This window comes from Mercenaria mercenaria, chromosome 2, assembly GCF_021730395.1.
Source record: "Mercenaria mercenaria strain notata chromosome 2, MADL_Memer_1, whole genome shotgun sequence".
NCBI classification, from domain to species: domain Eukaryota; kingdom Metazoa; phylum Mollusca; class Bivalvia; order Venerida; family Veneridae; genus Mercenaria; species Mercenaria mercenaria.
In genome coordinates, this window is record NC_069362.1 from 99,642,201 (window position 1) to 99,668,990 (window position 26,790).

At 33.7% G+C, this 26,790-nt stretch overlaps 1 protein-coding gene across 2 annotated transcripts; it reads right to left on the reverse strand.

Annotated features, from left to right (window-relative positions):
* On the reverse strand, positions 1 to 26,315 carry LOC123564706 (E3 ubiquitin-protein ligase XIAP-like). 2 transcript variants are annotated; one of them, XM_053537354.1, is made up of 11 exons: positions 26,301 to 26,315; positions 12,969 to 13,624; positions 11,579 to 12,067; positions 6,314 to 6,465; positions 5,290 to 5,308; positions 4,787 to 4,957; positions 3,242 to 3,426; positions 2,544 to 2,634; positions 1,343 to 1,432; positions 831 to 938; positions 1 to 406 (listed from the first exon to the last, which is right to left on the reverse strand). In XM_053537354.1, the coding sequence occupies exons 2-11, from the start codon at positions 13,528 to 13,530 to the stop codon at positions 210 to 212; spliced, it is 2,064 nt and encodes a 687-aa protein (XP_053393329.1). In that variant the 5' UTR covers positions 13,531 to 13,624; positions 26,301 to 26,315; the 3' UTR covers positions 1 to 209. The 2 variants fall into 2 exon arrangements, with proteins under 2 accessions (XP_053393329.1, XP_045214393.2); XM_045358458.2 differs by lacking the exon at positions 26,301 to 26,315 and adding an exon at positions 16,278 to 16,372.
* Between the last annotated feature and the right edge of the window lie 475 nt (positions 26,316 to 26,790).

Here is a 26,790-nt window from a genome sequence, read left to right on the forward strand (position 1 = left end):
AACTATTTTCACATCTTTTCTGCAAGGTACATTTCTATTTTATTCACTTTGTTCTTTTTGCTATATATATAACATATATCTGTTCTTATTTCTATATATACTCACATATAACATATACTTTAAAAGATTTATTGCAATGATGAGATATGTTAATAAAAGCTATTAACAAGACTGACGGAAAGGGGCACCAAAAATAAAAAGACAATTAATTAGGAACGGTAAGTCTTGACTTTTTCCTGTATATAAACATTGCAAACGGGGCAATATATGACATCACACGCACACTCGTGGCAAATCCGGTGATGGGTACAAGGTAAAAATAAAATGTCTGCTTCTCCAGTGACACACAACATACAATAGACATGTTTTGACAGTCTGTCATTTTCCTCTGCCAAGGCTTCCAGGTCTAGTAAAAATAAATGACATTAATCATATTATCACACGTATTTTAATATTAGACTGATATATTACAGTAAGTATTACAAATGTACATACAATTTTACATACACAAATATTGTTTATATATTCGAGTGGCTGAAAAATTGATAAAAACAGAAACGAAATAAGTGATGACATTAAACGTTTCCCTTTCTGAATGTTAACGTGATGCTGCTCACGATTTCCTCTTCAAATGGCAAGACCAGCGTTACATATAGTGTGCTATGTGACTGCCCTACTAGTCGATATACATGATATATTGAACAGCATGGTTTCAAATCGTGACGAGTAATATGTATAAATCTAATCAATGAATTTGATTTAAGTATAATTATAAGCTGCTATGTACACAAAGGACGTTTAAACAGTCATAAACAGTAACATGAACAAACCGTTGTCACTTGTTTGCGGTATCACATCAGGTCTAAAATGCCCAGCCTTCTCTTCTTCCATATCAAGCAAAATATTGAGAATGTCTTCAGCTGTTGGAAATGCTTTTCCTAGAATTGAGGTGGTATCATAAGCAAGATTCAGTTACAGATTTGCCGTAATGATATATTTGAATAAAATGCAAACTAGCATTTGCAAATTCAGTATCTCTTAGATCTGTATACCACTCAAATGTAGGTATCAAATATGCGAAATATCACATGTGGTTCTTGGACGATTACTTGTGTATGAAAAGAATTGGAATCAATGTCTTACCCATGCATGATCGTAAAAGGGGACTTATAGGCTCTAAACACTTGTTTTTGCTGTATATCTGTGATTTCAGCCGGCAAAGAAGGTTTCATTCCATCTTTGATATGAATAAGATGTATATCTGATTTTTTTTCCTGTTTGGCGTCATATAACCTGTACTGTGTGTGCGCCGTAAAACCCGAACCAAAACATGCACAATTACCTTTTTTCTGTAGTTCAGCCCTGGCATATATCACATCTATCTCTGCATATCCAAGGCTTTGGACTTTCTGGCTAACGTTGAAGCTAGAATCTGTAATGGCAAAATACATACCGATTACATGGAAATCTAACGACGGCAATTATACAGTAAATTATTTCGGTACATTCAATTAATAAATTATTAATTAAAAGAAGTCATGTTACAAAAATTCTTTAACTTGGTATAAAGTTAAGACAATACGGCTATTTATACACTTCGTCTTTTAAAGTTCTATAATGGAAAGAGAAAGACAAAACTAAACATTCTGAGAGTTTTTTTTCTATATAAGATTTATTCATCAAATATGAAGTATAAACAAATTCCACCCTGGACATGGCCAGCCCCCACCGGAGCAGATTTTTGTGTTTGCCTTCAGCTGCCTAGCGCAGGTAGATTTAAAAGTGGACATAATTTATAGAGCAAAACAGAGTAATGGTTCTTGTACACTCCACTTCTTTTGTCCTCTGTTTTTATTTATTTTTTTTTAAGTTATAGCAGAATCCCTTTCTTAGTTTTTAAAGTTCTGCAGCAAACAAGGGTGTAATGTGTAACTTAAATAAATGGAGATAATTCTCATGTTGTACTCTCTTTGAATTGGGCGTAAATAAAGATATGCCTGTCTGTCTGTCAAAGGAAGGCATGACGGAGTTAAAGTTAATGTCCTTTATCTTTGTATGCAGTTTGAACAAATTCCCTTCTTCGGACAAGCATATGTAATAAAGGGCGATAATTTACAAAATAAGATAATTCATTATTCTTATACTTTTGATATTGAGTGAAGATACAGCTAAATTCATTTTTAATACTTCTGGAGTTTTATCCTGGGCAAAGTGTAATATCTAAAATAAGATAAACAAGATAAAATATAAAATGGTAGAGTTATAGCTCTTGAGTACTGCACTTCTCCTTAATTCTTTATATGTGTCTTCAGCACTTAAAGAAATATGCCACACACAAGTTCATTTAATTAGGGGGAATAATTCCAAAGGAAAGCAATACATGGATTGTTAAGTTTTAACAAACTTGCAGGTATGCTGCGGCGACAAAAGCGTTACGGGCGGACAGATGAACTCGCGGACAGACGCACGAACGTATACACATACTGAAACCATTTCCCCATTTCACTTGTTATCTAGACGAATAAAATTAGTAATTTACTTACATCCATTGTCATTAATACTTAGTTTGTCTAGTGGAATATTCGCCGCTGTCTGTGTCGGTTGAGTGGCCAAGGTGCTACCACCAGCTGCACCCTGCAAGGAGTCAGAAATACTAAGAAATTGTTAAATATATCATTATTTCTTATATTACATGAATGTCTTTTCATATTGAATTTATTAAACGAGTTGAATAAAATAATAAAATGCGAGGCTCTGCCGAGCATTTTATCAATTTTACTCAACGAGTTTAATAAATTTAATGTGGAAAGTCACAAATGTAATATTCTTTTTATCACATGTTAGCCTTTCCTGTCGAAACATCAAAAGTTATACTTTCTTTCACTATATAAACAAGTCAATTTGACCAACGTCTCATATACTATAAACGATGTCGACGTCAAAGCTTTATTACACTAGTGTATTATCATTTTTATTTAATGGCTTTATTACACTCCCGCGACGTCAAACATGTGATAATCTGTATTACGTTTATTTAATTTAAAAAACAAACAAACATGATAAATTGTTTTTGTACATGTATCATTTTATTGGTTTTATAATTGTGGAGGTGATTGACTTATGATATTACACGATTACACAGTTTTTAATGTTATACTAGATATATATTTCAAGAGTACTGTTTTAGTTCATTAATGACATTTTGAAATATTGCAAAAATTGAATGTACACATGTGCGTACATTATTTTGTTGCTGAGTATCTGGACGGCGTTGTTGCTGTGCTCTAATGTAATCCAGTCCTTTAAGCTGATTTATGTACCCACATTTAGGAAAGTACGTGGCATGTTCTTTGATCGGGTCATCTCCCGTGCTCCAATCTTTGAGACCACCGTCACACGTGAAGCAACGGCATAAATCGCCGTTTCCTAAATGCAAGAGTTCAAAAGTACTTAATAATATAGAATGCCAATAAGTATATTAATATATTGGCCGCGACACGTACTTGACAAGGCTATCTGCGCATCTCAATAATTTTATCTTTACTTAAGTAGTATGTGGAAAACCATGTTCTTATCAAAAGCTTGTATATCCACTTATGACTCAGCGGCCCTCGAAGCTGAAGTTAATTGTCGCTATATTTGTCATATCTCTTAAGATATCGTTTGAATTAAAACACTTTAAATACAGCTAACATAAAATGTACAATTCATTTCCATTTCATAATACCATCCCGGTGTGACATATTTAGCATGGTATTTCAGTAATATCTCATTTTATGTAATTATGGTTAGAAACTGAATAAGCAGACATATTATAATCAGTTCGTATATAGTATTTAAGGCAGCTAGCACAAATGGTTTCCGCATTGAACATCATATTGGCAGACAAAACTAGACGGCCCGAATGTAACAAAACTAATTTAAGTTTTGCGCAACGTTGATTTTCAACTTCATGTAGATTGCTAGATATTCTTTCCACCTTTGTTCGAAAATGTTTTAGTCAGATCAATTTCAGATCAATGATTGCGTGAAAATTCCGTGCGATTAAAATACCACAAATATGTCAACCGCTAGTGTCACCACTCACCTTTAATGCATTATATGATAGCAAAATACGAAAAGCAACGCTGTGGAAATGAACGTAGTGCAGTAATTAAAAATATAAATTTGAACTTAACAAAGAAAAATGTTTCTATTTCACAATAAATAAGACTTATAGAGATTTTAACGGCATTTCTAAAGACGGCTTTCTGAAACAAATATATCAACATTTTTAATCCTATAGAGGCTAATAAGGGCACAATGACCTTATTGTTAATCAATGAATATGAATGAAATGTCTGAAAAACCAAGACTGAAAGTTCTTTTTTTTTCTTCTTTCCGAAATTAAAAAGATTTATCACGGCAACTTACACTAAATATACCTTATATTAAAATCATTGCTTTAATTGTACATGTATTAATGATTTTGCTACCAACAATTATATCAAATTATTCAAATTGCTTCAGTTGAGCCTACTTTTGCGGCTATCTGTATAAAACAGAAACTTATCCTAAGCGGCCAGTCAGCTAACTTCCCAAAACCGACATTTTGTTCTTATTTCGACTTGTCTCATGTCCCATGCCTTAAGCAGTTAAATTGTGTCATTCCCTCGGTCGGCTGCTTAATTCAGGCTTGACTGTATATCTTGATCGTTAGATTCGCAAATTTAATGATTGACCAAGCTTGATATTTAAAATATGGTATGTTACTCTTCTATGTTATGGCTATTAAAACAGTACTTACCGGTGAAGAAAAGCCCCGCAACTGCAAGCTGTTGAACAGGCAATTGTATATGTGTTGGAAAGTTCTTAAAAGAAGCCATTCTTGCTTCCATTGTCTGGTATCTCGGTGAGCGTATCTTGTATGGTAGTTTTGAGGCACCTGATGCTGTTGAATCTATGTCAATTCCACTATCTGTTTAGACATGAAATCCCAAAAATATTTTATGTTCAAATATGAAGCACTACGATTAAATATGGGGAGTATAAAAAGAAATTTTCTAGAATAGGAACTGAATTCAAAGTACAATTTGTTACATTATTTACAATTTGTTTGAGCAACATGATGAAGGTATATACAAAATAGATATTGCTTTATTAATTGATGTTTTATATCTAAAACCACCGTAACATACATATTTTTACGTGGTTTAAATATATGTGTTACAAAGGTTCTACATCACTATTTATTTGAAAACAAATTATTGAAAGATTCAACACAATTTAAGTTTTGGTAATATAACCTACCTGAATTTGACAAAGCAGCCTACAATAAAAAAATAGAATTAAATTTAAATTTAAAATATTCACAATACATTCTAAGAAGCTTGGAGCATTTTGAGTACCATCAAGTATCTAGAAAAAAAACCTCGTAACTTTTATTCACTGGGAATTATATAAGCACCAAAACATACGATATGTAAAATGTACGAATTTCAAACTGCTTTACTTGTGTTTTCCAGAAAAAAAAAAGTGGTGTAAACAGCAAAGCAAATTATACCGAGACTGTCATTTTGCGATGCCCGTAAAGTCACACTAAATAGCTCTGAGGTCGATTATCAACAATAGGATAATGAAGGCATGCGGAAAGTAGCACAAATTTCTTTTATTACTATTTATAGTAACATATGTAATAATAGAAAATATTGATTAGTCTGTTCATGCATTTATCAAAACATTTTTGAGTAGCTATGATATCACAATGATTTATAATCAATGTTTTTTTCTTCACAGTGGTTTATGTGACCCTTTGTAATAAAAATGTGAAAACATGACATATTTGTGCTTTGTTTCTTTTATAATCGGCAGAAATGGCAGTTACGTGTCATATTATCATTTTTGTCGTCATAAAACCACAGGAAATGACTGATTGCCAAAGTACAATATCACATTGCGTGGCAGTTATTTATTTCATTAGTTGAATATACACATGCGATTCAAATTTTGATTCCAGTACTCCTTTAGCAAGCTTTGTATATCTATATCATGTTTCACCCAGTTTTATATAACTCACCCCTTTTAGCAAGACGTTGCATAATTCCGTTTTCTTAGCCTGGAAAGTTGTCAACAATTTATGCTTCAAGCCAAGAGTCTATATGTATTAATTATCCCGATAAACTGTTAACTGGCGTTATCGATTTGTCAACAGTAAAATAGCCAGACCGCATTCTCAGGTTACTTGTACATTTACAGTAAAATATGTCAAAGGATGGTGATACTCGTAGCAATTAACGAACAGTAGATGTACAATCTTGCTTTTTTTTTTGCATACCTTTATTCGATCTACTCTGTCTTTTCCTAGCCTCTGTACGAGAAAATCGCATGTAGAAGAATGTTTAACATGTTCAGTTGGAACATCGTCTTCTCTTACCCAGTCTTTTAGACCAATTCCACAATGATAACACCTAACCAGATCATGAGTGCCTGAAAACGGGAATCGAGGCCATTCGTATGAATTCGTTCAGAAACTATCTGAGCCGTGACAATGAACCTTATCTACTTTAGATTTTCATTGAAGACATATAAAACCCACATATCCGTGCTACGTATAAACTGTATCAGCATTCTCACACCCTATAAACGACTGTATTCCCCTCTTCCTGTTGCGACCGATCAAAACAATAAACTGACATCTAAAAGTTGAAAAACACCATTTTAAAGTGACTGATATGCTTTGATGGTATGTATATTTAAATTTTATTGGAAGCTGAACATGATCTGTTTCTGTATATAATGTGTTAGTCTGATTAAAGGTAAAATTATAGCAAAAAACTTGATTGATCACTTATTTTGTCCAGAAATTGTACATTGTCGGCGTCAAAAGTACATATTTTCTTGCTTGAAGAATGATCTGCATGTAAATCCCACTGTTTCATGGATAAAGAAACAATACTAGTTTGGTAAAATAAAAAAAACATTGCTAAAATCTCCAATTTGTTTTTAACCGTCAATGAAAGTAGATTCGGTGTGATTTCCTGACTGTATGCATGTTTGCTTGAGTACTGTACAAATGTTTGCGACTTTCGTAAAAGAAACTTTATGCCTGTTTGCAACTGACCTATTTATAAAATATTAGCTTTTCCTATGCTCCTGTAGTATTTCTTCATAATTATAACCCGCAAACGAAGTTTGAAGGAGACCATGCGGTCTGTCTATTCAGTCTGTTTGTATGTGTGTCCTCATACATTTGGTCGTGCAATTACTTGAATACTATTACACCTACCTATCTCAAACTTTACACACAAACTTCGGCAATATGTAGTTAATGCCCGTCTTATTCTTTTCCTTTTCTCTTTAATGTGACACTTAAAGGTAAAACAGTAAAACAGTGTCTATTTTTCGTGTCCGTGCCATAATTTCTTTATGCATTAAGGGATTCTGAAATAACTTGGCACAAATGTTCACCATCATGAGACAATATGTCCGCACAAGACTTCATACTTTCTAGAATTTCAACCCATTGAAACCGGTATATCATCGCAAAGTACCTTGCGGCTCGTGTTTACTACCCGCCGTGATTTGATCGTTATTCTCAAAATGGATCATTTTGTTGGCAGACGGACAGACAGACAGACAGACATACACACGGACAGACGGACGGGGGTCAATCTATAGTCCCCTCCTGTCTCATCTCATCGACATTTTGAAGTCGTCAGGTAACATTTCTTCGCGTGACTTACATAGGGAATTGACAGACGGTTAATTTCTTGCATGACATAGTAGGGACCCTGTGTATACTTTCACTTTCTAATTCTGTATTTTATGATAGTATATGTTTGTAAAACCAACACGGAATGCTTGCATGTAAACGATTCTGAAGCATTCAATTCATTATATAATTAGGTAGAATAGCGAGTCACAGACCTTCCACCCCCACCCCCAATGGATTAGTACATGCATAGCACGAGAGGTTTGACATTAAATAACATTATTTACATGACGACTGATCAATAGAGAAAATGTGGTATGTATTTTTTTATTTTATTTACGCCCTTAAAGGACATAAATCGCCTACTGTAGTCGCAAAATGGAATACAGTGTCAGTCGCAAATACGAGTTCAGATCAAATATCAAAATTGGCAAGTCGGCATACAGTGAATGTTTTTTACCGAGTAGATAAAAAGTAATTTCTTTCAAAAACGCAGCACATATGCAACATCTTATTTACATATATTTATGGAGTATGCATGATTATTTCAGAAAATATCATGGATTATTGGATTGCAAATCAATTTGACGTGTTATTCATCAGTTTCGTGACTTGGTCAAGTGAATTTCCATGCAATGAGTGTGATCAGTCAACATTTTGTAAACATTACTTGTCTGTTTCATCTATTATATCACCATATACACATATTTATGTTAGACTTATCGTTAAACTTAAATACACATACCGTGTAAAGCAAAAAAAACATAATTTTAAGACGATTTATTACCTTCGGCCTGTCTGTTTATTGTTTTGATCGATCGCAACAGGAAGAGGGGAAGTACAGTCGTTTATAGGGTGTGATTCTGTAACTATTACATATAATATCAATATCTTATTATGTACCTTTTACTTTTAAAGAAATGGTGAGAAAATTTAATATTGATTACTGTTAAAGGTCCAATACTAAGGAAAGTGAACATTTTAATTTCTTTTAAAAAGCACAGAAACTATTTCATTTTATTGGAAAATGAAAGTTGGTATGTAGAAATTCGAAATAAATCGCAGTATATGTACAATTATTTTTCTATGAAGTATGAAGAAAGTTAAAAAGACCTGGGGGGGGGGGGGGGTTCATTCTGTCGATTCATTGAAATTTCAACATAATACACATACATTTCTTTGAGTTCCAAAGACCTTCTGTAAATTTTGACCTGCCAATCTTCATTATTTAGTGTCTTGCAGAAGTCTATGCACTGGCTATGAAAAAAATTGCCAACTCACTTTTCCTTAGTAATGGACCTTTAACGTTATACAGCATTGGTTTATTTTTCAGGCCATATTTTCACTGATTTCGTAGGTGAAGAACTGGTTTCCATCCGCATAAACAAAACGACGTTTAAATGGTTGGATACTACAAGATAACGACGTGTAATTGATATTACATATCTTTTACTAGCTGTCGTTGTTATTGATGTCATTGCCGTTCATTGTAACTTTTAAAGTTTTAAGTCCAATTTATCGTAATTATCTGTTTTAAAGTATTTCACACGGTGCGACTTATATAGTAACGATATAATTGAGCCGATCACTGATAAAAGGGTCCTTACGTCAAAATTGTTAATTTCGTAAAATGAAGTTTCAGGAATATTTCCTTGAACTTTCAAGTGGAGCTACATATCTTTAGTATTTACAAGGATATAGATTTATAAATCACAACACCTTCACCGTATTTTAGCTCATCGCTTATGCCATCATATACGTTATTCACAACAATTTAAACAGGTTTTTAAGAAAAGGTAGACATTAAACTACGTGTATTTGTGTTTTATTTAGATTTAAATGTTTTCTTAAACAATAATGTAAACGATGGTCTGAAATTTACAGCATTTCATTACAAACACACCAGGTCTCTCCCAAATTAAGGGTTGTTAGGGAATAAATGTTGACATGGCAACAGTTCATATTAAGAACCTATTTCACAAGACATTAAATGACAACTTGTTCCTGACAATGAATACATATCAACACATGCAGTTTCTCTTCATTTTTATGACATTTATAAAGTTAATTCTTTAGACGTCTGTTGTTAGTGGGCGGCTATTTTTGATCGTTAATTCATTCGATTTTCAGTTTTATTAGCCTAATTTGGTTGAATTTACGCCGTAATACCGATTTCATACCTGGGAGGACAATGCTATGACTTGTACAAAATATTGATGTACAGTATAATTAGCAATGACGCTGAATCAAGTAAACTGATCTGCTTTAAAAACATTTATTTTCCTATTAACTTAAACGTTTTGAAGGGTGATTTTCAATCGTATTTTTCGGCGAACGCCGTCTAAATTCGTTTTCGTTACCTATGCCACGTGACTTCAGTTTGCAAATCAAACTACTTGATAACGCATTATAGATAATTTATCAAAATGGAAGATTTATGCAACACTCTGCCTGATTGGACGAGAGTGTCAATTCCTTTCACTCTGTTGATTGTGCTACGCTGAGTGAAATGTAGACAAAGCGTTTATCCTAAACGACGCTGTTCACAGTCTTAAAGCTAATTTTGGCTCAGTATATTTAGCAAGAATATTGATATATTTCAAAATGATAAGTAAGTTTAATAAATATGATAAAAACCTGTTCAAATACCAACATATATCAAATTAAAGAAAGAGCTGAATACGGTCTGCGTATCACATGAATAAGGGTGTGATAAGAGTCTTTTATGTAGAGAAGTGCTTTTTAAATGATTTTCCTCGTTACAATTGTCGTCTGTATATGAAAAGGTTTCTTGCTTTTGTGACTTATTCAGATTGCATATTTAAATGAATACTTGTTTGCTTTGATATATTTGTTATAAATTATTTAACTGATTTTATATATGAATATTTTTCTTTAGTATGGTATGCAAATATTGAACTCAGTTGAAATCTGTTTTATTATATATATGCTATATAATGACTGAATCTCATTACACTGAAATGAAGGTACGCTACATACAGTTTATCTATGTGATATGACTACGGTCAAACTTTGCTTATGAAACAGAAATATTGAAATAATTACAATTGTATGTTTTGCTTGACCTTCACTTTTTTATAGGTGTGACGTCATTGTCCAAAGATTCATAAATAGCGAATATGCATTTGTTAAAGCGGGATCAGTTGGCCTATTTTAGAAATAAATAAAAATAATAAATAAAAAAATCCTTTAATTGATTTTTTCTCATGTATTCTAATCAAACTTGATTTGTAGCATCTTTATTAGGCCCGCAGCCAACTTTGTTCAGCTGGGACATTTGACCCCTTTTAGGGGCTGCTAGAGCTAAAACTAGAAATGCCTTTATACAGCGTCTCATGAACAGCTTGGTGGATCTTTGTCATACTTGATCTGGAGCATCATTATAAGGTCCTCTTCCAAATTTATTTATATAGGAACTTGGGCATTATTAGGGACCACTATAGCTAAAAGTAGATATGCCTTTCTTCGCATTAACCACTAAAATGTAATGGATTTTTATCAAACTCGATGTGTAACAATATCGTAAGGTCTCCTGCTATTTTGTTACAAATGGGGATAGGGACCAATTTAGCTAAAAATATAAACACGTTTAATGACCTCTTCTCATGAACCGCTTCATGAATCTTCATTAAACTACTGCTGTAATTATTCGTCTAAGGATAAACGAAACAAAATTGCAACCCTACGAAACCTTTGCGAAAAATTAAAAGAGAACCATTTTAATTGTTAAAGTGCGGTGTTTAGTTTTGCAATTTGAAAAATGTTAGATGAAAGATGAATGTTAGATGAAAAATTCATAAACTTCTTTCGTTATTACAATTCGCCGACCATCATTTTTAAAGATATTTCTTGTTAACTGTATATTACCTGTGAAGAAAAATCCCCATTCGGCGAGTACGCTGGGATCTGGTTTACTTTCCATTGTCCATTTTGGCGTGTGAAACGACGCAAGTCTTTGGTGTTGTTCAATGTAGTTAGAATATCGTGCAGGTTTGAATTCATTCAGAAGCCCCGGTCTTGGTACCATTAAATTTCTGTTTACTTGTGCTCGTCTTTCATGCGAATTCTCTGAAGCTAAGTAAACGTTGGTTTCGTGTTGGCTGGTATAAGGATGATCTGTATTCGTCGTCGAGGAATATGGTCTCTGGTAAGGTTCGAACGAAGGCTGCCCAGCATCAGTTTCTGTCTCTTGTATTGGATATTTTTCATTTGCAAGTTCTTGTTCGGTTCTGTTCGTTTTGGGGTGAGACGGTTGTTTGTATTTCTGGGAGTCGTTAGGACATGCAATTACCTCAAGATCAATCAAACTCGTCGTGTGATGTTTACGTGGGCGCACCGCCGGTAAACTTGAGATATCTGAAGTGATAAATTTATAGAAACACAACATGTGAACAGCATGTCACGTAAAAATGTCAGGGGTAAAGTACACATTGCCAAGTCCATTGTCGTTTTGTCTAGTAGAATATTTGACACTTTGGATTCTAGACCGAATAAATGACTAATGCCTGATATGGTATGATATGATATTAATTATTAAATATTTAAGGCGATTTCGGTTATGGCTGGTCACTTAAACACTATATTTACTATCAGTACAAAAACTAAATACATGTACATTTGTATTAAAATTACAGGAGAAGAGGAAAAGACATGAACCAGTGACTGTAAGGTTTTTTTATCGTTAAGGTATTTGTAATGTACTGGAGATCTATGATTAGTTTTTGGGAATTCATTATTTACATATTTTCTCAATTGTAGAATAATAATCAGATTATCCTGCATACTGAATTTTACATGTAATTAAAAACTCTAACAGAAAATCGTTTGGAAGCATAGAATGCAATAAACAAAATAATAGCAGATTCTGAATGACAATATGTCTGTGAGAAGCAATGAAATGTGTAGCACCTTTAACGCTCCCTTCCTCTATCACCAGCTTAAGCATTTCAATTTTATATAAACACTGAATGAACTTCTCTTTCGAAATGCTTTCTTTCAGAAAGGAATGTGTATATGCTAATACAAATGTATTGTTTGAGAATACAATTCCCGTACATGATATAATTTTGGACGTGTTTGTCATTTTAACATTGTGTCATTAATAAATAAATAAATGAATAACAAAGTGTTGTTGAAAATCAAACATGTTCTGAAAATCCATGACCACTTTAAAACATAAAAAATATTTAAAAGTACAACTATATGTAAAAATCGAAACTCTAAGCCATTGATTTTCTGTTTAATACACTCAACGTACCTGTATTTTGAAATATTAACGCTGAAATGTTCTTATTTTTGGTAACATTTTTCCGATTCTTACGTTGCCTTTTTTCATCATTAAAGGATACATCCTTACATATCCTGCTATTGTTATCTTTTCCCCTTACGAAATTACTCGTCAAAAACAGAGACATAAATATGTCACTGTCTATTCGTCGTTTCGTCATTTTCCCGCGTTTTAATTCTCGGTTCGTCTTACGCAGTAGTAGTTGCACGGTTTCCTCGTGGTCAATGACAACTGTTTCAGCAGGGAGTTGTACAACGAATAAACTCCTATTCCTTTTTAGCACATTTATTGCTGCTTGTTTACTTGTCGCAGTTAGAGGAAATCCATGCTTAAGTAAGGTATTGCGTAGGTGTTTTGTGACTTCTCGCAAACAACCAACGCATAATTCATTTTGTTTTATGTCTGCAAATCTTTCCGTCTGAGGAGATCCTTTTTGTGTAACAAACGCATCTAAAACTACTTCTACGTTACACGACGTTGGTTCTGCAGCTAATAACGTTTCACAGGGATATATGGAATAATCCGCCGCCATCGACTTGTGCACTTTCACCAAATGACCTGGTTATACTTTTGTAACATATATATAAAAGAGTTTTCCTCCCACTCTACAATCACATGTTTTGGATCTAAAAATAGAAAAATAAGTATACATAATTTTAGATACGCATATATTTTCTTTTAAGTAAGCGGATTCATGCACTTTTTAGTATTCTATATAAAGCTAGATTGTTCGCATTCCGTCTGGTATTTGTTATGTTGCTCATTGTATGTAACAGTATAAATGAAAATGCCGTTTCCGGCCAATAAATCTGACAATATGTGAAATTTTATTAGGACGTTTCTTCTAGAATAGGTAAAGCAGGCATTTCCCCTGCCATGAAAACGAGTTGTCAATTTGATATGTGTCAATATATATATCTAGTAGAGTTTGTTTTACGGTTATTGTCGTGGTCATCTTAATTAAGAATATGTGAGACCTTAGTAGAATGTTTTAGTTTATGTTTATTAAAGCAGCATGCCTCCAGATTTGGCTAAAAATAATCTTTCTTTCAAATTGAAGTTTGGTCATATTATGAACATTAGAATATGAATTTTTGTTTCTAGAATAGTTTAAAAGTTCCAAACCAAGAAAAAAAGATGACCGCGTCGGGAATCGAACCCCGGACCGCCGCGGCAAGAAAGACATTTTCCCGTCGTCGTAACCAATAGCGATACAACTGAAGTAGTGAATAATGCCTTCGAAATATAGATATTTATAATCGAGACAGTTTACCTGGAGTAAATGCGTGACAGACGCTTTTCGATTTTCATCGTAAAAAGCAGTAAAAACAGAAAATTCTCATGTGTTTCCGTAACATAAAGTTTGTCGGTAATTAAGTTTTAAAGCCTTCTTAAGAAATATAGCATTTATTTCAGGATATCCAAAAAAATATTTTTTGTTGTTGTCGAACGATCTGGATATTAATTTAAATATAGATATTAAGTAGTTAAAATATTATGTAACTAATAAAAATAATTAAAAAAATATAGTTAAGTAGAGCGAAAAATTAATTGTAAATGCTTTGTTTACTGCAATGATTATAGTTTCATATCTTTATGAACACACACACTGAAGGATCTGGTGTTGAATGGCTATATTATTTCGAGAATTATTTCATACAGAATATTATATACACATGATTTTTGCATACAGTGCTTTAGGGTATAGAGGATAGTTAAAAAAAATCCTCATTCGGCATTCAAATAAATTAAAAGAAATGAAATTTAGCCGTTTTTTCTATATATCAGAAGGAATACATCTGTTCCTTTCAAAACATTCAGCTTAGTAGAAATTCATGTTTTTTTCTCTCTCCGTGCCGTTACTTACATAACCTTAGGACGGCCAGCACACATTTATGCAAGTTCGCCAGGTATATATATTTTTCGACAACACAGAAAATGACGTCAGTCGACCTTCAGCTATTCCGGAAGTAAATAAAATGAAAGCAGAAATGCTAAACTTGAAAACGAAAGCCGCATTTTGATTCGTGGATAGTCAGGGGTCACGCGCAGGGGTCACCCCGTCTAAATGTATGCGCGTGGACTTCTTTGTTGTTTTTTTTTGTTTTTTTTTTGCTATCGGGGAGCCAATTTTCAGCACTTTATTACGAATTGAAATTACCTGGGCTTTAGTACAGCATGTCAGCTTTTAATCTATGAAAAAGTATTTGAGCTCTTGATAAACACAAATCCCACTGGGGTCCGTAACGGACCAAGGGTACATTGATAATTTTGGAACTTCATCAAATCGCTCAAAATGTCATTTTTGATGATGTCTGAGAGCGTCAGTATATGCCTCAGATGTAAGATATAACCGTATTTGAGAGCTGCAGACCTAAACATTTCAGAAATATTTTCAAAATAAGTTTCGTGTAATAAATGTTGTTTCTACGGAAGCGTGAAATGGCCATCAGACGCCAATATGTTTCAGTACGTTAAGGCTGCGGAAAGGATATGCGCTGATTAAGTGTGTACAGGATAGCTTTGATATTTTTGTTCAAAGAGCTTTATACTGCTTTGTTTTATTTAATCATAGTTTAAAATCCACATGCAATATAAACCTCCCATAAATCAGAACTAACAATATATGCTCTTTTCAAAAACAGTCAGCTGTTTAAATTTCTATCAAATACTTTTCGTCCACTGATGTTTTTTTTTATATACGCTCTGATTTAGTCAGCACAAAATAGCTTTGATTTTCATTTGATGACATATGAAAAATAACACAACAAGCAAACATTTAAAATGTGTGTCAGAATGTTTGTCCGCATGCCAGTAAAAGAACAATATGAAAATTTATAAATAATTCAAGTCTAAATACAAAAAATATCAACCTTTCCTCTATACCCTAAAGCACTGTACTATTATAGTAAAAACGAGGTTGGTAGATTTCCAGCAAGGAATGAATGAATGAGTTGGGTTTTACGGCGAATCGACACAAAAAGGTCATATATCGCCGAAGCAAGGAATGAAACTGTCTAACAACAGGACTGGTAGATCTGAAATTACCAGTGTAATATATCGTCCGTTCTGCACTTTACCTATAATAAAATGGTAATAATGTTAATAACAACAATAATAAGTAATAATTACGGAGGAAACACAACTGGTCATGGGCCAACCTCCCTTGAGGTCCTCCATTATGAACATTTACGTGGTACGATTTAAAGACATAAGATATATTAAATACACACCTAAAACAAGAGCAATTAAAACATAAGGTAATAATTTCATACATACATTTTGATCTACAAAATGTCAACTTCTTTTGTAAACCTTTCAGCTACGTCTTGAGAGAAGAAATAACAAACGCTTCTGATAGAACCTGTGCGCTAAATTTCTATTTATATACCATTGTATAACAAAAATTGGCTAGATCTAAAAATAGAAAATTCATCTGTTCTATATAAAACTAGTGTGGGATGTTTATTACGGTAAGTATTAGTCATTCTGTTTAAATGGGTATTTCCACTTATCGCATAGTGCGGCAATTTTCCTTTGATCTTTGCAGCATGTTATACATAGTAACACACATTATTACTACAAAACTGTGCTGATATCTTACAAAACTGTTGCGATATATATCAACACGGAAATCTCTATGGAGTTTCATAAGAAAAAAAGTGTTCCGATATATATCAGCACAGTAAAACTGTTCCGATATATATCGGAACACTTTTTCTCTATTGAGGTCCTATCAAGGGAGTATGATTTTTTCCTTTCATAGAAAAGATGATTTTAGCTCCAATTTACAGTTCACAGAGAAAGAATTGTCACAAACACCTACATTTATAAAGTAAAAGAATAAATAAACTAGAATATTTCAAAAACTTGATAGTTATTGCCAAATTCAGAAATACATGAAATATATGAAATTCTGAGATTTCTCAAATGTTTCTTTTTCTTTGATTTTTTTACAAACAAAACAACAAGTTTTACAATATGTCTGGCCAATGAAATGCAAAGATTTAAAACCAATGCAGAAATTTGTTGGGTACTTTTATCTGGGGAACACATTTTCTAAAACAGAAGTTTTAGTGTTTCAGTCAGCGAGGTGCAGAAAGGGAATCAAAATAGTAAAAATAATAATAAACAAATTTAAATGAAAATAATATATAAATTTTAATGATAAACTATGCGATAAAACAGTTATAATATGTAGTGCTCATGTGTTACCAGGCTATATCAGAGCTAGGGGTACATCTCGTTATTTTTCTCTTCACATATCTGTCTCGGCCTACCGGCCTCGACGATATGTGCAGAGAAAAATACCCTCGATGTACCCCTAGCTCTGATATATCCTGGTAACACACTCTCACACATACTATAACTATTACTAATTGAAAACTGATGACATAACCAGGTTCCAGTTTAAAATGTGTATCTAACTCTGTTTAAATTGATTCACATCATTAATTACACTTTCCTTTAGTTCTATCCCTCTATAGCCTAGTCTCGAGTGCGGGGGGTCATGGGTTCGATCTCCGGCCGCGTCATACCAAATACGTGAAAAATAATGTCAGTAGCTCTTTTGCTTGGCGCTCACCATTCAGAGGAAATTCTGGCTTCTTTTCTCTCATACCCTCGTGATGACGGATTATATCAGAATGTTTAAATGTAGAACTTGCTTAATATAAAGTTGCATAAGGGGGCGACCATTTCGCCAACTTAGTGCTGGGAATTTTGGTTTTGCTTGTAAAAAATATGTTCTGGTTTCAAGATAGTAAAGGAAAATTGCTGACTCCCAAATCGCTGAAAAAAGAAATTTGGCTCCAAAACAATTATTTCGTTAATCTGAAAGCCATATCCTTTGCCTTTTAGTCTGAATATTTTATAATTGCATAATAAGATAAGTATAATTATATTATATGATATCACTTTTCCTTCATTGTTAAAGATGAGCTTCATTTCCGTCAACGTTTTAATACTGAACAGTGCGAGATTGATTTGAAAGTGTTAAAGCTATGTGGTGAAGTATGTTATACTGATCATTTCAGTATATGATCAGTAAACTATAATAGGCATAAGAGCAGGGAGGTGGGCAAGGGGAGCACCATCTTTTGGGTATATATATTTCCTTCTTGTTTATAAGACCATACTGCTAATTTTATCCTAAACGCTCACTGGAATAACATCTACCGAGGTTCTTGCTCCCTAAAGAAGATTTCTACTAAAATACCTTTTTTTCCAAGGCTTGTTGACATTATATAACTTAAACCTAAAGTAATCGACAACCATAATTTTCAGTGTTGAAATCCCCTTAGAATTTAGGAATAGACGCACAAGTTGCAAAATTTTACCATACTCCCTCAAACAGACATAATACAACTCTTTCTCAAAATAACTATAATTTTATTCAGAACAGCTCTTAAAGAATGTGAATAACAATATTTATAATTTTTGTCGAGCCCGCATGCGGAAGCGAAGACAAAGTCGCCCAAATAGCCTTTCGTGCATTAGTGCGTTAGTTAATGCGTAAGTGCGTGCGTCCGTCCGGATATTTTTTGTCCGGATAATAACTGAGAAATGCATAGAGCAATCTGCTTTATACTTGGCATGAATGTTAACCGCAATGAGACAAAGTGTCATGCGCAATCTCAGATGTCAAGTCACACTTTTAGGTCAAAGGCCATGTCATATCTTGTCCAGGCCATAACTTTGACAGGCATATAGGAATCTTGTTTATATTTGGTATGAATGTCACCTCAATGAATCGAAGTGTCATGCGCGAACCCTAGGCCCTATCTCAATGGTAAAGGTCACAGTTATGGGTCAAAGGTCATTTTAGAACTTGTCCGGGCAATTACTTTGATAAGTATGAAGCAATCTTTTTTTAATTTGCCATAAGTGTTCGCCATACGAAGTGTCTCGCGCAAACCCCAGGTTCCTATCTTAAAGGTCAAGCTCACAATTAGGGTAAAATGTCATTTTAGAGCTTGTCCGGATTGTAACATGCATGAAGCAATCGTTTTAATATTCGGCATAAAATTAATGTATGCCTTAATGAGACAACTCACAGGTCCCTACCTCAAAGGTCAAGGTCATACTTAGGATCAAAGATCATTTTCAAGCTTGCCCGTGCCATTACTTCGACTTGCATTGAACTCTTATTTCCCTTTGGCATAAATGTTTGCATCAATGAGACGGAGTATCACTCGCAAACCCCAGGCTCCTATCTCAAAGGTCAAGATCACAACGTCATGTAAGATCTTAGGCTATAACTTTGACATGCAAGACCACCTTTCTGTGGTTCTTAGGTGTATTGTGACATATCTTTACATAATGGGCTCGACATTGGTTGCCCTTTGGGCTTCAACATTCTTTTAACTCTTTATGATAAAGTTCGATTTAAATAAAAACTTTTCTTCAAGTAAAAATGTAAAACACTTCAGTTAATGTCAGAAATAACTTTGGCTTAAAATTCGGCAAAATGCAGGAATTAGTGTTTAAAATACCAAAATATTGCAAAATGGGGTTCCCCTCTCGTGTCCCCACCCTCCTTCACACTGGCATGCATACACACACATATAAAGCATACACTGTCTGAACCAGGGGTGCACCCAACGCACCATTATTCCTAAAAAACAAACTGCAACCATATAGTTTTAAAGCCTTGAATTCAGACCTTGGAGCATTTTAGAAATGTTCTGCTTGCTCTGCTCGCAAAGCTGGTATCAGTAGTATTTATAATATTCAGCTGAAGTCCAGGAGACAGCAGAAAACATACCCACTGTCTTCTACTTATACAGGATATATTGCTTGTTCTCCCTTTCTCTACCCATCAAACTACCTTTAATTTGTGTTAGGTCTCGAAAGTTATCACTTTTATTTTACCTAAAAGCAATTATTATTCAAATATATGAGTGAACTTTATGAGACATTTTGCTTGCATTTACATCAGATAAGCCACACAGGTCCAGAGGCCAGTGCAGGCTCATGTTCACATGTATAATTATTATTAAAAATCCAAAAGTGGGGAGAGTAAATCTCCAAATATATATAGATAAAAACAAACGAGAGGTGTTCTGCAATTCAACGTTTTACCGTGGGATCACGAATACCCCACCCCTACACGCCCTCGAACATTTAATATGAACATTAAAAGCAATTTATAGTTCGACTATTCCAAGAATAGTCCGGGCTATTCTACTCACCCTGGCATCGGCGTCGGCGTCACACCTTGGTTAAAGTTTCAAGTATGTATTACTATCATTTAAAGCGAAATAACTTTGAAACTTAATTTTTCTTTTTCTAGGCCAGTTACTAACCTCACTGGGTCAACTTCCATAACTCTGACATGTATTTTGGCCAAATTATGCCCCCTTTTGGACTTAGAAAATCCTGGTTAAAGTTTTGCATGCAAGTTATCTCCAAAATTAATGCAGTTATTGGATTGAAACACAGATACTTGGGATTTGGACCAGCTACGACCCTGTTTGGTTTATAAAATGGCCAAATGCAATAAAGACCATCGAACAACATCATAATAGTTCCCCAAATAACAGTTTAATTAAAATCAATCCACTTTTGATTCTCTTATCTGAGGATTGGAACGCTTTAGATATTTCAACATAAAAATAACAACAGTTAACAAGTGTGTGACTTTAAACTTTTCCTGGGATTTAAAACAATACCTCATCGTTTAAATAATGATACAATTTTATTTTTGGTGTGGGATCCCTGTGTTCTATATTTAGCACATCCGAATACTGCGGAATCCTGTTTCCGCCATCGACTTTTCGATCAGGTATTAAAATTTTAACTTGTCGTGCTGTAAATCAACCGCGAAAAGTAGAAAACTTGAGGTTTTTGACCTGGCATTTGTCGCGTAAACTTCGACCATTTTACTTACAGAATTTCACTGTTTCACAGGGGAAATGCCCTGAACTCAAACCATCGGGACAAGGATGTCCCTCTCTAATATATCAACCTTAGGGTTCCGTGCCTACCAAATGAAGAACATGCCATTTTTTAACATATAATGTAACCAACTATTAAGATTTTATAGTCAATCCAAAAGGTGTCTGTAATGAAGATGGTGTTTCGTATTTTACAGATATATATGCTATGTTTTTAACGACGGGAAGATTTTGGTCAGTTTTACCTTCTTGTAAGATGTAATTGAATTATTTAGTATAATTCTGACACGCTCTCAATTTGCAGTCAATGGTAAATGAATATCATATAGAGGATATTTGTTTGTTTCAGTGTAAGATCGAAATATATTTCACCGAGTGAACACTATAATTAAATATTTTCACGAGTGGCGCAGCCACGAGTGAAAATGTAAATTATTGTGTTCACGAGTGAAATATATTTCAATCTTGCATTGAAACAAACAAATTTTCTTTTTATTTTATGTATTTTCAATGGTTTTAAACAAATTATGTCAATTTTACCCGCGCAGCGTCACGTGCATCGCATCATGACGTCATAATTTCATGACGTCACGATATCTATAGCGTATAACTGTCAAATAGTCCTATGACGTTTCCAGACTTCTTTTAGAACTAAGATTATTTAATGATGGAACGTATATCTTCATGATCCTGTAAATATTAATGTATATCTATGTCTTTACTGAAGTATATTTTTCATGAAATTTTCCATTATTTATAATTCATATTCTTTCGCATTCAAGTGTAGTTCCGTACCAGTGAAAAATAAAAATGATATTTTCACTGTTTGAAACAGTGAAAATATCAATTTTATTTCACCGATAAATTTCAGTATTTCATTGAAAAGCATAAAATAAAGTGCTATGTGTAAACCGTTTAACACGAATGCATAAAAATACACTCTCTTTGAGCTTCGAGGTAATTGACCTACTTGACGCCACTGTTTTCACTATTTTTACAACAGATATTCTATGAAACCAAGATGGTAATGGTGACTCTAGGTCGCTCAGCCTGACAATAACCTTGAACAGACATACTCCTGTATCATGATATGCATTCATTAAGTCTATTAAATATGAAAAACATTGATCTTGAAATAGTTACATAAGTTGTGTGAACTTAACCTTGAAGATATTGCCTTAACTGTGACACTGTCTCATCATGGGTATGAATAGCATGAAGGAAAAACAACAACAAATTTAGAACTTAAATAGTGTTTCATTTACAGACATATTGTCTTACTAGAATATAATCGATTGTCAGAAAATTCAACAATCTGCAAATGTTTCTCTTCAAAATAAATTTACATACATTCCGTACACATTTCAGTGCAATTTAGAGCAATCTGATAAAACAGTTACGCTAAAACTTGTTCATATTGGCTTTTGATTATTTTCTTACATTGTCTTAAGGTATTAGACCCCTAATAGTAATGTTTAAAAAATGGCATTTGCTTGGTATATTCTTACACTTGACCATGCTTCGCACTTATATGCAAAATTTTAAAAACTTTTACCGTGCCGTTTTTTATAAATTTTGTGTAATTTATGGTATTTCCTAAAGCTCAAGTAGAGACAAATTTCAGAGTGGTGGCCTTTATCCAAAACGTTTGCAGAGAATTCATTATTCCATTATTTTTCATGAAAGACACATCAAACTATTGGTAAACAATCATAAAACTTAAAATAAAAACTGTCAATATCATTTTTTAGGGTGCCTCGAGTAAACGGATTTAATCGGACAGAATTCCAACTCCAATATTGAAAAATTAAGATCGAATCCTGCTGGTCTGTTTTGCATTTTGCTCACTTCATTCAAAACTAACATTGGGGAAGAAGTAAAACCTGCCTACATTTCTTCCACAATATGTAGTCTAAAGAATAAAGGCAAAATAGAGAACTTTTACCACATGTAACTCAGTATTTTTAAAGATGTCTAACTCTACCCCTTTTGTTTCAGAGGTAAATTCATTTTGAACAGCAAGAAATATCAAATGAATTTTTGTTTCCACTTTTGTACAATAAATCAATAACAAATCTTGAAAGAAGTAAAACCTTACTAGAAAAAAAAAGAAAATAAGGAAAAAAAATTTGGTCCCAGTAGTCTTGAACCTACCCCCCCCCCTTGAAAATTGCAGTCAAAGTAGGTTTATGGTAGGAATAAAATACTCTTCAAAAAGGAGGTACTCTATTATGGGCCTAATACCTTAATAATAAATATATAAAAGAAATAAAATGATTAAACCATGTTTAAATGTAAGCATGACATTTGCCTCAGTCTGACTGGTCAAAAACGTATTCCGAAATATGCAAAATCAAATCCAAGGAACTTAATAACAAAAACAACGTAACATTGATTCTACTAAGAAATCAAGCCTGGCTGCAACATTTGCACATCTTCACATATTAAGGGGAAAAGTTAAATAAGAGTTTATCATCCTTGACATGAAGTATACTCGAGTATGTTTGATAAACCATTTTCCTAAGCCAGCTATATCCCAGCTAGTACAGGTGTAAACAAAGAGGTATTTGTTTAAGATTACTCAATTATCATTAAATAATCATTCTCACATTTGTAGTGTGTTGAAATGATAATATGGATATACTGTAGAAGTCTTTACCACCAGTAGTTAGACAAAATACCTCGAATCAGTTTGCTCCGAAATAAAGGAAAACAGTCAATTCAAAAAGAATACCCCGATGTATCAACAACTTCTACATTTTACATATGACATATAATTATGAATGGATCAATTCTTTTTCAACATTGAATAAAACGAACGAAGTACAGATACCCATCAGAGAGTACTGGTATACCCCCCACCCCCTTAACGAACTTCCCTTTGCAAGACTTGCATTTCAAAGAATTCATACATCTGTGCTTTGTTTCTTTACCGCCCCCACCCCCACCCAACTCCCCTTTGCAAGACTTGCATTTCAAAGAATTCATACATCTGTGCTTTGTTCTTTACCGCCCCCACCCCCACCCAACTTCCCTTTGCAAGACTTGCATTTCAAAGAAATCATGCATTTGCGCTTTGTTCTTTTTAACAAAACCTGAAACAGATAACTGTAAGGTCGTGTCTCATGTAAGTGTAAAGTAAAATATAGGCCAGTATAAGAGAATTCAATATAGCCCAACTAGTAAATTCATGAAATTAAAATTTGTGAACACCTAACTGACTCTCTAACATACAGCAAACTACGAGATAAAAAACAAAAATGAAATGCTGTCATACTGTCAAGGGGTTTGATCACAACTGATCTTTCTAGATGACCTATGCGTGATATAGTAATCACAAACAAATAAACATGAACAACCATTCATAGACAAACTGTTTTGTTTCACTAGAATGACTATTTTCCTATTCTTTTGCATTGGCAGCCTATGAATGACTCTGAAATCAAAAGTTCATTTATTGATTCAGTATGTCCAGTTGTACTGAATTTAGATAAAACATAATATTGCCATTACGAGCCATTGCTATATATATTTTGTTCTCCTTTGCTTTAGAGAGATTCAATAGTTCATTACTGGTATTGTTGGAAGCAAACGCTTTCGTAATATTTGCACTATATTTCATCAGAAACCTATATTGATATTAGTATAATGATAAATTCAACTTTTATTCTCATTACTCTCCATTTCACATTTTTCATAAACGACTGTGTTCCCGACCACATCAACTTTCATCAGACTTTCATTTCCCTCTTCTGGTTGAGCTGTAGTTTTGGTGGCAGACTCCTCAACGGATATATTTTCTGCTGCTTTGAATTCGTTTCGTTTAGTTTCTACTGTTGATGTAACTGTCGCCTTTGCTGCTTCGCTTTCGTTTCCACCATTGAGAGATTCTGGGATATTGCCTAATAGTGTATTGCGCGTTTCTGTACCGTTGTTGTAATTAAAGGCATTGAACTGTATTTGCACGCCTTCACCTTGAACTGAGAATAAGGTATAATCTTAATACACTTTAGTCTATTGAGTGTAGACTGAAACTTGACTTGAGATTTTGTTTTGTTTTATTAGAGTTAAAAACTTTATTATTTCATTCTTTTGACCATAGATTCTATTTGAAAATACAGAATCTAATCTTTTTTTTTACAGCGGTCCGTTCATTATACGATCTGAAAGATTTCTGGTTGAACAGTATCCGTATTCATTCCAAATGAAATAAAAAATGGCACATATATACATTAACAACGTAAATAAGCTTTTGTTACAGGAATCTTGGTTTTGGTTTAGATTAGTATCTTCCACAAGCGTTTTTCATAAATTTGTCAAAAGTCAAAACTTACTTAGATTCAAATTTTACTTTCAATGACTATAATCTATGTCGAAAGACAACGTAGTATATATTCTCTCTACTATATAATAATTTATAATGCGAACTTGTATCCTAGCGGATCTCACGTATGGGAAAGTCAACTGTTCTGAATATAATTATATCCCTTAACGCAAATTATCTATATATATTCAATGTATCCTCGAGATCCAGTTAACTTTCAGAGAGAGAAAATATAGCTTCTCTGGTCCCAATCAGTTATAAAGACTAAAAAGTCACTACTGATTTGTGAGACATGAAAACAGAGATTTGAGTATATATATGCAAATGTTGAACCAGTACGAATGTGTAGTACAATTCGGGCTCTTATATAAAGCAGTATCGAAACTAATCTTATTGGGTTAGTGGACTTGCTGTGGCATGTGCGTGTTCGTTTGTACTGCTAGGCGCTTTGCCGTAATTGGTCTGGTATATTGTGGTGGTTATTTAGTTCGTATTAATTAATTCTCTCTATTATATAATAATTTATAATGCGAACTTGTATCCTAGCGGATCTCACGTATGGGAAAGTCAACTGTTCTGAATATAATTATATCCCTTAACGCAAATTATCTATATATATTCAATGTATCCTCGAGATCCAGTTAACTTTCAGAGAGAGAAAATATAGCTTCTCTGGTCCCAATCAGTTATAAAGACTAAAATGTCACTACTGATTTGTGAGACATGAAAACAGAGATTTGAGTATATATATGCAAATGTTGAACCAGTACGAATGTGTAGTACAAATCGGGCTCGTATATAAAGCAGTATCGAAACTAATCTTATTGGGTTAGTGGACTTGCTGTGGCATGTGCGTGTTCGTTTGTACTGCTAGGCGCTTTGCCGTAATTGGTCTGGTATATTGTGGTGGTGATTTAGTTCGTATTAATTAATTCTCTCTACTATATATATTGCTTATTGCACTATGCAATCTCCCATGCATATAAAAGCTTTAGTCTTATTTTTTCCTTTTAAACAAAAATTTGATCGTATTACTGCCATGTGTAGAAACAGACTTTGCAAAAAAAGAATGATATATACCTTGACTCTTTTCAAAAGAAGCTGTTGGAAAGTTCGGTTTAGCAAGGGCATGTACTGTATTTGGCTCATTACCATCGGTGGGTATTACTTTCTGTTGGCCGTGTTTCCTATCCTGAAGAGATATGGTGCTCTCTCCCTTTTCCTCAATCAAATGTTCTGACTCAGCAGCTTCTTTAAGACAACCATTATTTTTGGGCGAAGTAAGATTAGGTTTGTTTCTTTGTTTCCTTCGTTTACGAAGATGTTTGATTAAACCCCAGACCAGAAGAAGAAGAAGAATGCAGCCAAGTAATGCTAGTGCGACAATAGCTACTGTTTTCCAGCCTGCAAAGGATTTACGTTGCAGTAAAGTATTTCTAAAAACGATTGTATAACTCCGAAATTTCTAGTAGAACAAAGTAACAAAACGTTCCAAAGTAATAGTACTTTTTACAAGATGTGTCCGTTGAAGTTTTACAAAATCAACTCATTTGTTTCTTGTATATGAAAA

Bases quoted from the DNA above. Each gene is read 5' to 3' on its own strand.
- LOC123564706 (XM_053537354.1), bottom strand. From the start codon at position 13,530: ATGGCGGCGGATTATTCCATATATCCCTGTGAAACGTTATTAGCTGCA. The intron at 6,466-11,578 runs GTAATATACAGT...TCCCGTTTTCAG, and splicing joins ATGGGGATTTTTCTTCACAG to GCACTCATGATCTGGTTAGG. The intron at 939-1,342 runs GTAATTGTGCAT...CCTCAATTCTAG, and splicing joins GGCTGAACTACAGAAAAAAG to GAAAAGCATTTCCAACAGCT.